The sequence below is a fragment of the Convolutriloba macropyga genome, chromosome 8 (genome assembly GCF_964194025.1).
Source record: "Convolutriloba macropyga chromosome 8, txConMacr16.3, whole genome shotgun sequence".
Taxonomy (NCBI): Eukaryota; Metazoa; Xenacoelomorpha; order Acoela; family Convolutidae; genus Convolutriloba; species Convolutriloba macropyga.
Genome location: NC_134475.1, coordinates 37,428,670 through 37,445,995, shown reverse-complemented (window position 1 = coordinate 37,445,995; position 17,326 = coordinate 37,428,670). Strand labels below are relative to the sequence as shown.

General features: G+C 38.9%; 1 protein-coding gene across 1 annotated transcript in view; it reads right to left on the bottom strand.

Moving 5' to 3' along the window:
* Positions 1-399: 399 nt before the first annotated feature.
* Positions 400-17,326, bottom strand: part of LOC142344104 (uncharacterized) — a 72,075-nt gene continuing 55,148 nt past the window's right edge. Inside the window, exons 9-12 of the mRNA XM_075395593.1 lie at positions 13,545-13,661; positions 11,773-12,041; positions 11,118-11,282; positions 400-684 (exon numbers count right to left, since the gene is read on the bottom strand). Coding sequence (XP_075251708.1) covers positions 504-684; positions 11,118-11,282; positions 11,773-12,041; positions 13,545-13,661 — 732 coding nt within the window. The 3' untranslated portion in view covers positions 400-503. The remainder of the gene's footprint in view (positions 685-11,117; positions 11,283-11,772; positions 12,042-13,544; positions 13,662-17,326) is intronic.

Below are 17,326 nucleotides of genomic sequence, written 5' to 3'. Positions count from 1 at the left end.
TTAATTTTCCTAATTAATAATAAACTGGAAGTGGAACTGTCGCAACGCGACTTTGTAGATTGGTTCTTTGAATATTGCTTAACAGCCGGTTTACTCGACAAAAAGGAAAGAGAAGAAGTATAACCGACAACCTAATTCTGGTTGGTCGACAGATCTGATTATAATCCACTAGTTCGTCCAGTCATTACAATTAGTGCGCTGTCGCATTGTCGACTTACTTTCTTTTTTTTAAATTGACGGCTGAGCTCAATGTCGGCCAAATTGGCGATCGCTGTGTGAACAATATGATTTGTTATTTACAGTCGAAAACTCATGGGTGTCGAAATATTTACAACTGATGAAACTGATGATGATATATCTTCACGCAGAGTTCTGGCTTACCTTAATAAATTACCAAAATTTTAGTTTAATGTTTGAGCTCTATTAAATTAAAGTCATAATTCGATTGCGATTTATTAGTTTGGCTCGTACTTTTACATTAGCAGACATGATTCTTGTATAAATTAACTGTTGTTTGAGGAGTTGTTGTTTTGTTTGAATTTAGCAGTGTCGAGTGCCTGTTTCTCCATTCTCATAATGATGGCTGGCAGTGAGTTGTCATGGACTGCATTGGGCAGGAACACGTGCTCGTAGAATGCCATGTGATCGCCCATAGAGTACACACTCTGGTACGAATTAGCAGATCTGAATGGAGAAAAAGATACACGTTTAAGCAGACTTTCATGCGCTCGAACCTATTATTAGACCCTATATTTATGTCTGGAAACACAGCACCGTGTGCGGTCGACATGGACTTGGGTCTGATCATAGGTCATCTGATCTCTGGGCTGATCATAGGTCATTTTCGTCTGGGACCTCGACCTGGGTAGCGCCTTACAAACGCATAATAAGGAAATTAACTGTTCGTTATTATAATTTCAGTGATGGTCAATAGGTTGTCAATTGCAATTTCTGTCCAGAGCATAATGATGGTTAAACCTTTTTGGTACCGGCTAATCGAAGTCTTACGAAATTGGATGATATTGTTGATATTGAAACAAGCGACAAAACAACTATAATGGTTTTTCATGAACTCGTTAATGGTAAATTTATATTTTTCACTGTATGTGTAACATTCAATTCTGTAATTGAAACTTTAGATTCACGTACGATTTCTGAGATTAGTTCGAAAATATTTCAAATACATCTATTCAATTTTGAAGTGTATCTTTTCTTTGCTAATGTCGTGAGATTGATGTCCAAAACTCCACAAATTTAAAGAAAAAATGTGTACTAAGAGCGTGCGCGTGTAAGTGTGTGTGTGTGTGCTTGTGTGTCTGTGTGTGTGCTTGTGTTGGGGGGGGGGGGGGGGGAGGGGGGTTAAGTCCGAGAATAAAACTCGACAAACCGCCCTTCACACCAAGAATTTATATCTATTAAACAAATTCGGTGAATCACATATTTAGAGAAGTTGAGCTGAAAAACTCTATGAGAACATATTGCCCCCTGATTATTGGGTTCTTCCCATTATAACGCCCCCATTATTTTATATTTAGCATGATTGGGGGCTATAGGTTATCTGACCACTGAACTGTGGCTATAATGAGATCTATACCTGTTTATCTCATTTATGAGGAGAAAAAGTCGAAAGGTCAAACAAAAAACGATTTGACAAAATGTTGGTATTGCAAAAAAATTGCATCAAAAAGCGAGCAGGACTATTATAATTGGTGCAAAAACCCACTTCTTTCTGCCTACTACAAATTCCTTTGAAACTTATTTTTCCAAGCTTGATATGGCCTCAATGGTGTTTATTTTTGTAAGGAAATACAAATAGGTGACATTTTTTAAATTTGCGTCACCCCCCCCCCTCCCCCAGCTTATTGGGTTAATATTATTTGCACCCCCGACACGCACGTGCAATTTTTCAAAAATCCGAGTATTTGTTGCTGGTTATGGACAATGTGGACTAGGAGTACCATTGCACATTGCACATTAGTTAACAACCGCACAACCTAGAAAAATTGGAGCCATAATCTGCACTATACTAACTCGAGGCTCGAATAGGTTGGGTGTTGGACCCGTAAAGTAGCTCCGCTATCTGTAAGAGAAAACGCTAAGTTAGAGAAAACGAAAACTGAAACATCACTGAAAACTTCTGGCGTTTATCGAAATCCGCGAAGCGGTTCAAGGTATTAAGTCAGAATTTCGAAGTAACTTCTACAGAGTCACGTAACTATACTTAAAATACGCAATGCGCACGTTTTCAAATGACGAAAGTCAACGGAAGTCAACTTCAAGGTAAGTAGCAACCTTTCACATTTTAACTTCTGGCACTGCAGACTTTGTCGTCATCTGAATTTCTGCTAGGCTGAACAGTGAGGGGACTCTGTCGCCCAGAAGATCGATCAAATAAAATAAACCAAAGGTTTTGAATTGGTGAAGCGAGCGTTACTTTGTTACTCTTCTATTTCCCCTCTTCCACTCTTGTATGCTGTTGCAAATTAGATTGCCTTGAAATAAGTTAATTCACAATGGGGCTCGTAAATTCAATTCTATTTAATTGGATAACAAAGGTAGGAGAATTACTTGCACATCAGTGGAAAAGACAAACTCAAAGACAATTTATAATAGTAATTAAAATAATAATAAAGGTATCTTTGGATCACTTCCCAAACGAACTAAATCAAAAACGCTCATAGTATCCCAACTGGTCTTGCAATTACAAACTTCCAGAGTTCAATCTCACTCTCAATCTCTTCCTTGCTTCTCACGCTATTTGTTACAGTTTAGTCCCACTAAACCAACTACTTTCTCTCACTTGTGAGAATCCTTCTGAAGTTCTCCCGAAATCTCCAAAATTTCTCTGTGTCTCAACACAAATTTATACTCAACCAATATGCTCTTATCTTAAGCAAACAAACCTTAATTTTTTATGAACACATTGCAACTTACAATTGAAATCTGTCACATTCTGTAGGAGGGCTTTGTGTGCTATGCAAACCAGTCAGTATCAAATTATGCTCTGCCATTTAACTGCTACCAGCCATTGTTAAACTTTCTCCTTATCTTAAGTAAACGACCTTTGGACTCTTATGTAAACAAACCTACTTCGCTTCATCTCAAATATGCACTTGACATGTCAATCAGTGTTTGCTTAGTAAACATTGAACGTTGTTCTGTAAAGTTCTTATTTCTCTATTTCCGCTATCAAATGAACTAGCTGCAACCAATTCCTGTCGAAAGTCATGTGTTGAATAAAAAACTAATCTCAATCCCCAAGGCTAAGAGCAACCGTTATTCTGAGCTTTCTCAACATTTCATGCAATTCCCCAGTTAAAACTGCCGAAAAGTCTCTTTTTCCTAAAAGCCCACAATTTGACCTCTAGGGGTCATCCAAAAGTCTCCCGTCCAAAATGAGGAGTCAAATTGATCAAAACTAATTATTATCATAGAAAGTTCTCTTGTAGTTGCACCTACCTACAAATTTTCACTACGAATTTTCAGACGAATTGATCTCAATAGACTGGGGGATGATTGACTTCGTAAGTAGCCAGCTTAGGCTTAGGGAGGCTAGCTTTAGCTTAAATAATTGTGCGGGGTGAGCATGGGTGAAGGGGTTGTGGGTTGCAAGCGCGGGTGTGGGGGTGGAGCGGTCGGGGATACCAATGAAAAGAAGTAGCGGCGAAATGTTGTTTGGGGGGTGGTTTGAACTGATGGTGGGGATCGAAGAGCGTGCGTGTGTGTAAGTGTGTCTGTGTTTGTGTGTTTGTGTTGGGGTTGGGGGGGCGGTTAAGTCAGAGAATAAAACTCGACAAATCGCCCTTCACACAACGAATTTATATCTATTAAACAAATTCCAGAATTACATATTTAGAGAAGTTGAGCTGAAAAACTCCATGAGAACATATTGCCCCCTGATTATTGGGTTTTTCCCATTATAATTTCCCCATTATTTTATATTTATCATGATTGGGGGCTATAGGTTATCTGAACACTGAACTGTGGCAATAACTTTCTCCTGTCAACTTTCTCCTTATCTTAAGTAAGTTACATTTGGACTCTTATGTAAACAAACCTACTTCGCTTCATCTGAAATATGCACTTGACATGTGAATCAGTGTTTGCGTAGTAAACTTTGAACGTTATTCTGTAAAGTTCTTATTTCTCTATTTCCGCTATCAGATGAACTAGCTGCAATCAATCCCTGTCAAAAGTCATGTGTTGAATAAATAACTAATCTCAACCCCAAAGGCTAAGAGCAACTGTTATTCTGAGCTTTCTCAACATTTCATGCAATTCCCCAGCTAAAACTGCCGAAAAGTCTTTTTTTCCTACAAGCCCACAATTTGACCTCTAGGGGTCATCCAAAGGTCTCCCCTCCAAAATGAGGAGTCAAATTGATCAAAACTAATTATTATCAAGGAAAGTTCTCTTGTAGTTGCACCTAACTACAAATTTTCACTACAAATTTTTAGACGAATTGATCTTAATCGACTGGGGGATGATTGGCTTCGTAAGTAGCCAGCTTAGACTACCCCAGTAAAACTGCCGAAAAGTCTCTTTTTCCTAAAAGCCCACAATTTGACCTCTAGGGGTCATCCAAAGGTCTCCCCTCCAAAATGAGGAGTCAAATTGATCAAAACTAGTTATTATCATGGAAAATTCTTTTGTAGTTGCACCTACCCAAAAATTTTCACTACATAATTCCCAATAGAACACGAGCAATAACCGCGCACATTTTTCATCGACCTCCCGAATGACATCAAACTTCAGAACGCAATATCTCGGGAAGTAGCGGTCAAAACGTCTTAAAAAACGAATAAAAACTTCTAGTAAATACAGGGTGCCACCAACTTGCCTGCTAAGTTTCATGACCAACGGATCAGCCGTTGAGAGTTGTTTGCAATTCGAAAATTTTTAACGAGTCGTGAGTGCCGAAACCCGAAAAATCCGAGTTCGTAAAAATTGACCGAGTTGGGTAATTTTGTCACTAACTGTCCTGGATTATCATATGTTTACCATATCAAACTCATTCGGCCACTCAAAAGGCCAATTTCCGGTTTTCGGCACTCGGGTTATCCCGAAAAACCGACTACCGGTCGGAATCTGGGGTTAAAAATATCACCAATCGAAAGACCTTGAAAAATTACACTAACCCTCCGAAACTTATAAGACTACTACCAATACTCCACGAGCAATTCAATTTTTACGTTCTGCAGCACGGGCACGCGCTAGTTCCGTGCAGGGTGGTGTGGTGTCAAATCTGACATTAAAATCGGACTACATTCCTTTGATAATTACCAATATTCTCAAAAATCGATTTTTCACATCCCAAACCCTTCCCAAGATCATGTAAAACCCTTAATTCACTAGGGGAACCTCGTCACAAAATTTCACAGTCCAATGATGAATATAACTTAAAGAGTTGAGTGTACCAGATCTCCAAATGCCCATTATTTTGCAATTTCGAAATTGCATTTTCAGTTACTTCAAATTGAAATTCCAATTCTGTTCAAAGTATCTAGTTCAGTTCAAATGTTCGCACTCTAGTTTACTTCTAAATATAAGTCACTCACTTCGACTTTGGCCTGATGCACAAATACAACTTTGCTAAGTAAATGAAATATATCGACAGCTCAATATGCTTTTGTTCATTAATTTGTTTGTTTAAGATATATCACTCAACTCCCCTCTCTGGCGCATTCGAAACAATAACCTCTTAAGAAAGAACCCTTACTTCAAACACCTAATTAACTTGTCTAACTTACGATATTTTGTCTAACCTAAATTATCTAATTTACAATATCTGGTTATAACAATTCCCTGCATCCTACAGACTTTAGTCATTTTAAATTATGTACGTGAGTGTTTTAACTATTAATGAGCAATTCCGAAGACAGTGGTGACTCGATGTTTATTAAAAGTTTGTTTAAAAACAGATACTAATACCTTCTTCTGACAATTCTATTTCTGCCTTTCATCTGCGCTTTGTAGTCAGCATACTGCAGGTGCTAATACCAAAAGGCTAACTTGCAAAAACTGACAGGTGAAATTTACCTAGAGTATTTTACTAACCTGCAAACGCTTTACCAGATATTAAAAAGAATTTTGACTTCAGTTTTAGAACAAATCTTTATCAATGTTCTTCTTCCCTATGAAACGCAGAATAGGGGTTATAGCTCAAAAAAGAAAAGCCAAAAAGAAGTGGGTAATTCATATAAAAAGAGAATGGAAGTTTTACTTGATGTGTATCTCTACCGGATATCCAGGAAACAGCTGGTTGTTGTGTTCGAGGAGTCCATGAGTTTAGCTCCGGGTAATATAAACTAACTGCACCAAATTTTCAAACGCGGTTGATTAAATCAGATTTGAAAATACTTTCGCCTTTTCACATTTTTACATATTCTACCTAAATCATCGACATTGATTTTTGATCAAACTCTATTGCCTCTGACAGACATCTTCCCCGGTAACCCCAAAATCACTAATGTAAAAAAGACAAATCCTAAAAATATATTTACTAAATTTACACTTTTCCCTATATCATTTTTTTAAGAATAAATTTTTCTCTACGGCTATTGTGCTTGATCAATTTGTCTCGATAAAATAGATTAATACAATGTAGGCAACAATTGGGTAAAAAGGCTTGAATAACTTAGCTCTCAACGTTCTTTTCGTCATACACTCGTGCACCTGTACATGAAAACCTTCCTCCTCTGATGCTTGAATAGATGTCTACCTCTTCCTCCACTGAAGTTTCCATTTCTCCTCTAATCCTGCCATCACTGCTGTCTTGATGCTTCCAAACGGCTCCACGTCTCTTTCCGGCTCAACCATCGGTTCTCCAGCAAAAGCCTTGCAATGTTCGGAAAACGCGATACAATTCTTCTCTCCATTTTCTGCTCAGCATCCATCGAAAACAGTCTAGATTCCTCACTCCCAGGCTGTTGATCATCATGAACCCAACTGTGCAACACTTTAGCCATTGACTTCTAATCGGATTTCCCCGTTCTGTCAATTCTAGCACTTTCTGCTTGATGCTCATCCGCTGGTTCGACCGAAACACTACTATTAGGCTTACTTCATCGCCGTAACCTGGAGTTCCCAATCTACTACCACTCTCAGCAACTTTCGTATCTTCCACTTCTCCAAACAGATCATTACCGAAAACTCCTTTTCTTGATACACCAATGCTGGACCAAATGCCAAACGCTTCAGAACTTTTGCCGGATTGCCGAAATCTATCTATTGAAGAAATGTCAACGCCCTTACTTGTATCAATTATCTGCCTTTGAGAACACTGCTGTCGTGTTCTCTGATCCGTAGTATCACTGTTTTCAATGAATTCCTCCCTATTTTCCGCTTTCTCTCTAACAAAAAAATTGTAGCTTCGCTCATAAAAAAGTGGATCGTCAGACAATCGTATGTCAAACTGATACAGCGTCACTGTCAGTGTCCATGCTTGCTTCCCTGGAGTCGACCGGCAACAACTTCTTGGTAAATCACTTACTGCATTCAAGGCCCAGCAATTTTGTAGGCAACCACTTCATCATTTCTTCATCTTTTCATCCCAGCTTCATGCCAGGCTCAAATAATGTTCACGCCAAACTTCCCAAACTTCGTAGCCAGCCTGGTGTAGGAAAACGCTTCACTAATTGATAAGCAAACATATTCAAGCTATTGGTAACCCAAATCGCTACTTTAAGCCAACTTTCGGTGTGCTCTCAGCAGTTTGAGCGACGAAAAATATCGCACGCTCTCCAACTAATCGGAAAATAAATCACAGCAGAAAGTAACAAAGAAATGAAGCCCACCCAGGAGTGCCACTGTCTTCATCTTAATTTCTGCTAGGCTGAACAGTGAGGGGACTCTGTCGCCCAGAAGATCGATCAAATAAAATAAACCAAAGGTTTTGAATTGGTGAAGCGAGCGTTATTTTGTTACTCTTCTATTTCCCCTCTTCCACTCTTGTATACTGTTGCAAATTAGATTGCCTTGAAATAAGTTAATTCACAATGGGGCTCGTAAACTAAATTCTATTTAATTGGATAACAAAGGTAGGAGAATTACTTGCACATCAGTGGAAAAGACAAACTCACAGACAATTTATAATAGTAATTAAATTAATAATAACAGTATCTTTGGTTCACTTCCCAAACGAACTAAATCAAAAACGCTCAAAGTATCCCAACTGGTCTTGCAATTACAAAATTCCAGAGTTCAATCTCACTCTCAATCTCTTCCTTGCTTCTCACACTATCTGTTACAGTTTAGTCCCACTAAACCAACTACTTTCTCTCGCTTCTGAAGTTCTCCCAAAATCTCCAAAATCCGCCTGTGCCAAAATTTCCCTGTGTCACTTCAATTTATACTCAACCAATATGCTCTTATCTTAAGCAAACAAACCTTAATCTCTTATGAAAACATTGCAACTTATACTTGAAATCTGTCACATTCTGTAGGAAGGCTTTGTTTGCTATGCAAACAAATCAGTATCAAATTATGCTGTCATTCAACTGCTACCAGCCATTGTTCAACTTTCTCCTTATCTTAAGGAAATGACCTTTGGACTCTTATGTAAACAAACCTACTTCGCTTCATCTCAAACATGCACTTGACATGTCAATCAGTGTTTGCTTAGTAAACATTGAACGTTGTTCTGTAAAGTTCATATTTTTCTATTTCCGCTGTCAAATGAACTAGCTGCAATCAATCCCTGTCGAAAGTCATGTGTTGAATAAATAACTAATCTCAATCCCCAAGGCTAAGAGCAACTGTTATTCTGAGCTTTCTCAACATTTCATGCAATTCCCCAGTTAAAACTGCCCAAAAATCTCTTTTTCCTAAAAGCCCACAATTTGACCTCTAGGGGTCATCCAAAGGTCTCCCCTCCAAAATGAGGAGTCAAGTTTATCAAAACTAATTATTGTCATGGAAAATTCTTTTGTAGTTGCAAGTTTACTACAAGTTTACATAACCTAACTCCCAATAGAACAGGAACAATAACCGCGCAGACTTTTCATCAACTTCCCGGATGACCTCAAAATTCAGAACGCAATATCTCGGGACGTAGTGGTCAAAACGTCTTTGAATAAAAACTTTTAGTAAATACAGGTTGCCACCAACTTGCCTGCTAAGTTTTATGACCAACGGATCAGCTGTTGAGAGTCGTTTGCAATTCGAAAATTTTTAACGAGTCGTGAGTGCCGAAACCCGAAAAATCCGAGTTCGTAAAAATTGACTGAGTTGGGTATTTTTGTCACTAACTGTCCTGGATTATCATATGTATACCATATCAAACTCATTCGGCCGCTCAAAAAGGCCATTTTCTGGTTTTCGGTACTCGAGTTATCCCGAAACACCGACTACCGGTCGGAATCTGGTGTTAAAAATATCACTAATCGAAAGACCTTGAAAAATTACACTCACCCTCCAAAAAATATAGGGCTACTACCGATACTCCACAAGCAATTCAAATTTTACCTTCCGCAGCACGGGCGTGCGCTTATTCCGTGCAGGTTGGTGTGGTTTCAAGTCTGACATTAAAATCGGACTCCTCGTACCCAAATTAGTCTATCCACCAAATTTCAGGTCAATCCGACTTCAACTTCTGGAAAAAATACTATTTCAATTTAAGTGCTAACTACATTCCTGTGATAATTACCAATGTTCTCAAAAATCGCTTTTTTACATCCTAAACCCTTCCCAAGATCATGCAAAATCCTTAATTCATACGTGCATTACATTACGACTGATTAATCCCTTTATTTCTTAATCAAACAGTCATATTTCACAGTAACACACCTAAAAACCTTCAAATCACGCTACTTCCGGTGTTAAAAACGGGGGGGGGGCGGGGGTGGATGGTCGGATTGGCCTGAAAATTATACTCGCAATAGAGGACCATTAGGGGTTCCTCCCATCATTGACCAGTTATCAACCAATAACTCCTTCTCATCCCGGGAGGGGTCGGACAAATTTTAAACCCAGGGTTTTTAGAAAAACTGATAAATTGACTTTTCTTATTTCAAAAAGCAAATAAGTTTCTCCCACAACCTTCTAAACCATTCCCATGCTCACCCAATACATTACTACACCAGTATATGCTGGTACGACTGCTTTATACCGTTAATTCATCCAGAAACTATCAAATATATACTGCAAAATATGAAAAGAAACTTCGAATAACACCACTTCCCGTGCTAATAACTCTGATCGAAAACGTGTAACTGGCCGCGCATCCATACTATAGTTGAACAACCACTAAGGGAACCTCGTCACAAAATTTCAGAGTCCAATGATGAATATAACTTAAAGAGTTGAGTGTACCAGATCTCCAAATGCCCATTATTTTGCAATTTCGAAATTGCATTTTCAGTTACTTCAAATTGAAATTCCAATTCTGTTCAAAGTATCTAGTTCAGTTCAAATGTTCGCACTCTAGTTTACTTCTAAATATAAGTCACTCACTTCGACTTTGGCCTGATGCACAAATACAACTTTGCTAAGTAAATGAAATATATCGACAGCTCAATATGCTTTTGTTCATTAATTTGTTTGTTTAAGATATATCACTCAACTCCCCTCTCTGGCGCATTCGAAACAATAACCTCTTAAGAAAGAACCCTTACTTCAAACACCTAATTAACTTGTCTAACTTACGATATTTTGTCTAACCTAAATTATCTAATTTACAATATCTGGTTATAACAATTCCCTGCATCCTACAGACTTCAGTCATTTCAAATTATGCACATGAGTGTTTTAACTATTAATGAGCAATTCCGAAGACAGTGGTGACTCGATGTTTATTAAAAGTTTGTTTAAAAACAGATACCAATACCTTCTTCTGACTATTCTATTTCTGCCTTTCATCTGCGCTTTGTAGTCAGCATACTGCAGGTGCTAATACCGAAAAGCTAACTTGCAAAAACTGACACGTGAAATTTACCTAGAGTATTTTACTAACCTGCAAACGCTTTACCAGATATTAAAAAGAATTTTGACTTCAGTTTTAGAACAAATCTTTATCAATGTTCCTCTTCCCTATGAAACCCAGAATAGGGGTTATAGCTCGAGAAAGAAAAGCCAAAAAGAAGTGGGTAATTCATATAAAAAGAGAATGGAAGTTTTACTTGATGTGTATCTCTGCCGGATATCCAGGGAACAGCTGTTCGTTGTGTTCGAGGAGTCCCTGAGCCAAAGCAAACGTCCTCCGTGAGTCTGGACTAGTCAGTTCCAAGTCCTCCCGTCCACGCACTGCACCTGTCATCAGATCAACGCCAAACAGACGGTCCGCCCTAAGAAGCAATGACAAAGCATATAGCTAGCACCAAGAATATAATTCCTACCGATTTTAAAACATCTTTGACTGATAAAAAAATGCAATTATTCAAATTTTCAGATCCTCATGTTGCTGAAATTTTAATGCCGCAATATCAAATTGTGAAAATGGTCTGTTGCCGGATAGTTGATGTGGGATTTCACCCTGCAGGCAATCACCCTGAAACCAAACTTTTGGATACCAATTTCACTAGAAGGGTAGCTGTGAGAGTCCATGGTCAGCTAAGAAATCTTTCCAAACCAAATTAAAAAGACACAAAATCTTTTTAAACCAAAATAAAATGGTAAAAATAAGATGATAAAAATATATGGTTGAAATTCTCAATTCAATAAAAAAAAATCATCAGTTCAAAAACAACAGCCTTATGTATTGGCTGGACTAAATCTGGAACCCCCTGAAAAGAGAACCCCCTCCCCTCCCGGAGTAAATTTGGGCATTGCACATACCTTGACGAGGCCCCGCTGACAGAATGTCTCGATGCCACATTATAGTGACTGGCACCTCCCCCACTCCCGCTGCCTCCTCCTCCCCCTCCTGTTGCGCCATCCTGATTATTGGTCTTCATCTGCAGTGTCTGCAGCACCTCGAACTCTGGCTTGCGTTCCATGTAGTTGAAAACGGTGTTGGCCATCTCCTGTGCTTTTGTGTTTGACATGAGAGACTTGTTGGCAAAAATGGCGTCGAAACTGGTTTTGGCTTTGCTCAGAAGACTATTCTATAACCACAAAAATACAAAGATTAAAATTAGTCCAGGTCTCGAAAAATTCTGACGAAGGAAGCCGGATAGGCCAGGAAACATTTGAGCAAAACTTTTCAAAGGTTTTTCAGAAAAATTCCCAGAATCAATTTTCTTTGGCAATCGGGCCTTTACGACCCCCCCCCCCCCCACCCCACGGACACACATTCATACACATACACAACCTTATCTTACAATAATTGAAGAGAACCCGGGCCGAGGAATTTTGCCAAATTTATCTAAGATCAGCGGTAACTAGCGTTGCAGGTCGGAAAATTCACCGCAATTTTCTTACATAATTTTGCGTTGAATGCGTTGAATTTAGCGTAGATCTTACATATTTTGCGTTGAATTTAGCGTAGATCTTACATATTTTGCGTTGAATTTAGCGTAGATCTTACATACTTTGTGCAGAATTTAGCGTAGATCTTACATATTTTGCGTTTAATTTAGCGTAGATCTTAATTATTTTGCGTTGAATTTAGCGTTGATCTAACATATTTTGCGTTGAATTTAGCGTTCACTTTACAAAAAAAATTAAACGCGTAAAACTCTTGGTATGGGACTCGAACCACTGACCTCCTGTTTACTTGTCACCTCTTCTACCACGCTGCCACAGAACCTGCATTTTCTTAGGATCCGCACTCTTTACAAATCGGACTGTAACATCACGTTTCGCATAATTTTGCCGTTTCTAAGCGTAGATCTTAAATAATTTTGCGTTGAATTCAGCTCAGATCTCATTCGATTTTTGTTCAAATTGTGCTCTAAGTTTCTGATTTATAGAAAAAATTGCAAAAAATTGCCCCTGACCCAACCTACCTCCTCCCCCCCCCCCCCCCTATAGACCACCCAACTCACCCCCTCCCCCCCCAAGACGTAACCCCTAGCCCCCCACCCACGCACCCCCTCCACAAACCCCTCCCAGCACCCCACTCGTACCCCCCACACGTAGTACCCCCCCCCCAACCTCACCCCCACGTGCCCCCTTCCGCACGTACTCACCTAGACTGCGCCCCACCCCCTCCAGACGTACTCCAAATTCTCCCCCCTCCCCCCACGTTCGCTGGCCCACAGAAATATCAAAAAGCAAAATTAAGTAGTGTCAACGCAAAATATGTAAGATTGGCGTTGAATGCGTTGAAAATATGAGATTTACGCTTAATTCAACGCAAAATATGTAAGATATATGCTAAATTCAAAGCAAAAAAAGTGTAAGATTGGCGTTGAATGTGTTGAAAATATGTGAGATCTACGCTTTATTCAACGCAAAATATGTAAGATCTACGCTAAATTCGACGCAAAATGTGTAAGAACTACGCTAAATTCAACGCAAAATATGTAGGATTGGCGTTGAATGAGTTGAATTCATCTAAGATCTACGCTCAAGCGTTGATCTTACATAAATTCAACGCCAATGTTACATAATTTTTCGTTTTTAGCGTTGATACGGGTAGTAGTAATATTTATGAATGTACTAACAATGAGGTTGAGCAGTTTGTCGACTTTGGGTAGTGGAGCCTTGTGAAAGAGAGTACACACTGCAATGTCCACGTCTCCTTTGTCATGCAGGAACAGAGGAACCCTCCCACCCCATTCCTGTGTAAAAGTAAAAAAGCAGTCATTAAAATCATTAAAAAAGTTGAAATGCGATAGGTTGAGATGCTATTTTGCATTCATTTTTAAATTGAAAATGAACAATATATGTAAATAAACTCGTTTCGTGAGTTAATCCAATTGGTTACGCAAAATAGTCGGTTCAATTAATGAATATTACCACACGGTTGTTATCGCCACCGAGAAGTTATCAAACTCCGAGGCGAAGCCGAGGTGTTATGATAACTTCGAGGGCGATAACAACCCTGTGGTAATTTTTTTAATCAACACCTGTTGCGATCATTTCAAATTTGAACACAGTTTTATTGGTTTTTCATTTTCATTTTTTGTGGACAATTACATTTTCAAAGGTAAGTGATATTTCTTCGGATCTGTTCTTCGTTTTGTCCTCATGCGCCCCACTCCCACACACACATACAACCATACACTTATACATAAACACACACACACACACACACACACACACACTTACACATACACACACAGACACACACCCACACAAACACACAAGGAAAGGGACGCACACACATATACACGCACCTACGCGCGCACACACACACACACTCACACGCACAAACACACACACGCCCACAAAAACAACCACACACACACACGCACGCACACGCACGCAAACACGTGCACACGCACACAAACACGCACACACACAGACACACACACACAAACACACACACACACACGCACACACGCTCACAAACACACACCATAAACACACCACACACACCACACAAACACACACTTTCACACACACACACACACACACACACCACACACACGCGACACACACACACCACACACCGCACACATACACACCACACACTACACACACGCCACACAAGTTTTTTTAGACTACAAGTTTATCAAAGCACACATGTACACATGCACCCACGCACACACACACACACACACACACACACACACACACACACACACACACACACACAAACACAAACACAAACACACGCACACACCCGCACATACGCGCACACACACGCAAACACATACACATACCACGCACAACACATACACACACAACACACACAGCACAAACACACACTCGCAAACACACACACACATACCACGCACAACACACACACAACACACATAGCACAAACACACCACACACAAACTACACTCTCACACAACACACACACGCACACACCACACACACACACACACACACACACACACACACACACACCACACCAACACCACACACACCGCATACACACAACACACACGCCACACGAGTTTTTTTAGACTAAAAGTTTATCAAACTGTTTCCATCATTAGAGTACGAGTTTATCACCACTCTTTTATCGCCATTGTTTATTTAATAACAATGGCGATAAAAGAGTGTGATAAACTCGTAGTCTAATGCTGAGGTGTTTTTCCAGTGTCGATCGGGCACTAAAATTTATTACACTGGCAGTTTATTTAACTGCTATTATCGCAACAGGTGTTGATTAAAAAGCAATACTTAAAATCAATGAACCGAAATGCATTTATGCATTTATGAGTGTTATCAAATCAGACCCGACAGTTACAGATCACACGCACTGCGGATCTCTATATGTATGCCAGTCTAACCTGATAAAATATAAAAGTCAAAGGCAAAAATATATGCCTATGACTGGTTTGCGTTCAACTTAATGTTAAGTTGCGAGGCGGGGGGGGGGGGCTGAAAGATTGAATTTACGAAATTGGTGGTCTAAATAAATACTCCTACTAAATAAAAACTGAATGGAGGTGAGATGCGTTATTTGGGTGAATTGGTTTGTCCCGTACTTGTTTGTTCGGGATACAATCTTCAGCGCATCTTTCGATCTCGTTCATAGTGAGCAGTCTTCTAATATTCCCTTTTGAGGGGAAATATGATTACCATAACTATTCTTTTATTCCAAGGAATATTTATTAAATTTATTGAAAAATAACCTGGATCTTTAAAAACTGAGAGAATCAATTATTTATGTTACCGGCACCCAACATCTACTTTCCACCTTTAAAAAACGCTGCAAAACTGTGGTTGTGTCAGAACACTGAGTTGAACCCGTTCTTCCTTCATTTTAAGCGACCTGCGTTTTTTTGTTGAGGTATAGAAAAAGTTTCCTAACTGCCTCTGTCAGCTGCACAAATCAACAGATCAAGAGATATTAATTAGTATCTAGTGAAATAATCCGTTTGCGCAGTTCCAATTCTTGTCGAGGTGATTCAAGCCTGAATTGAGGCAAGCTTATTATTTATAAGCACAAAGTTGTTTTTACCAATACCTTGTTAGTCTCAGCGCCCGGTAATTTGTTTAGCGCCTAGTGTAGTGCTATTAATTTATTAGATTATATGCCGGATTAATTATCCGTTCTAATTAAGTGCTCTCAACTCGACAGTTTTGTTTGGTGCGATGAGGTGACATTCCCTTTCAAAGCATCTAACTTTCCATTTTTCATGACAGTACAAACTATCTCTCCATTTTTTTCGTTTAGGAGATTCTTTAACTTCAATTATAGATTGCTAACTCGAGCAACAGAAACGAAGCAACAACACTCACTAATGAGTTGTGATTTTTGAAGCGCAATTTATTTAATTTCAAAAAGTAAGTTTGAAATTTTGCTTTTTTGTCCAATTGTTTATAATTGTACTACTTGAAAACCGTTAGTTTAAAAATGTCCCCTAATAATGTATGGAACCCTAGTTTGTGCGGATGTTGAATCTAGAAAACGTTCAGCACATTCGCCACAATAATTTTGCATAGATTTCGTTAGGCTAAAAATGATGGCAAACCTCAAAATTTACAGCCGATTAGACTTCAATAAAGGAAGAAAAACGAATGTTTACCGCACTGCATCAATTTGATATTATATTTTTATTGCAGTTAGCAATCAAAAATTTTCACTCGAGTTCATAATGTCCAAAGGAGATGAGAAGAAAACCACACCATGTTGTTTCATGCGGTTAGTTTGTTTCCCAAAAAAAATTTTTAACCTCGGGAGGCAGTGAGACTGTTCAGTTTTTCAAACCGTCAGCTTAAAAATACTTTTGTCAAAATGTTTAAGTTGGGTACTTTCAAAAGAATTTTTAAAAAAGCAGCAAGACTTGTACTTCCAGTTTGGTTCTGAGGTCTGAGGCTGAGTCAAGCTTTTCTCTATCGCAACCAGTTTCGTTGACTCAGTTGAGCTGGTTTTCTAATGCCGTTATGAAGTTTTGATTCAAACTTGCAAGTGGAACAAAAGATTTTTAAATATGAGAGAACAAAAGTGTTGAAAATCTTTTTTGTGAGCAGTCCGATTTCGGAAGTGTGTTCCTGAGTGCTCATGTCTTGGGCAAATATACAAAACTTAACCTCTTTTGTTTTTTGAACTATCTCTCAAAAAAATGCTCCAAGGAAATTGTTTTCTGGTTTTAAATTTATTATTTAGTCTCTACAATTTAACGTGGTTTTGTCTTTAAGAGTATCAGGTGATGCAACTTGAAAAACAGTGAAAATTTTCTCTGGCAGTCTCAAACTCGCCTTTTCTCTTAACAACAGTAACCTGCGAGCTCAGAAAGTGCGTCAATTAGTTTCTCTATTTCACATTCCAAAAATTTCTCAGACCTTTAACAAATGATTCGACAAAAAGTACGTAAACCATTTT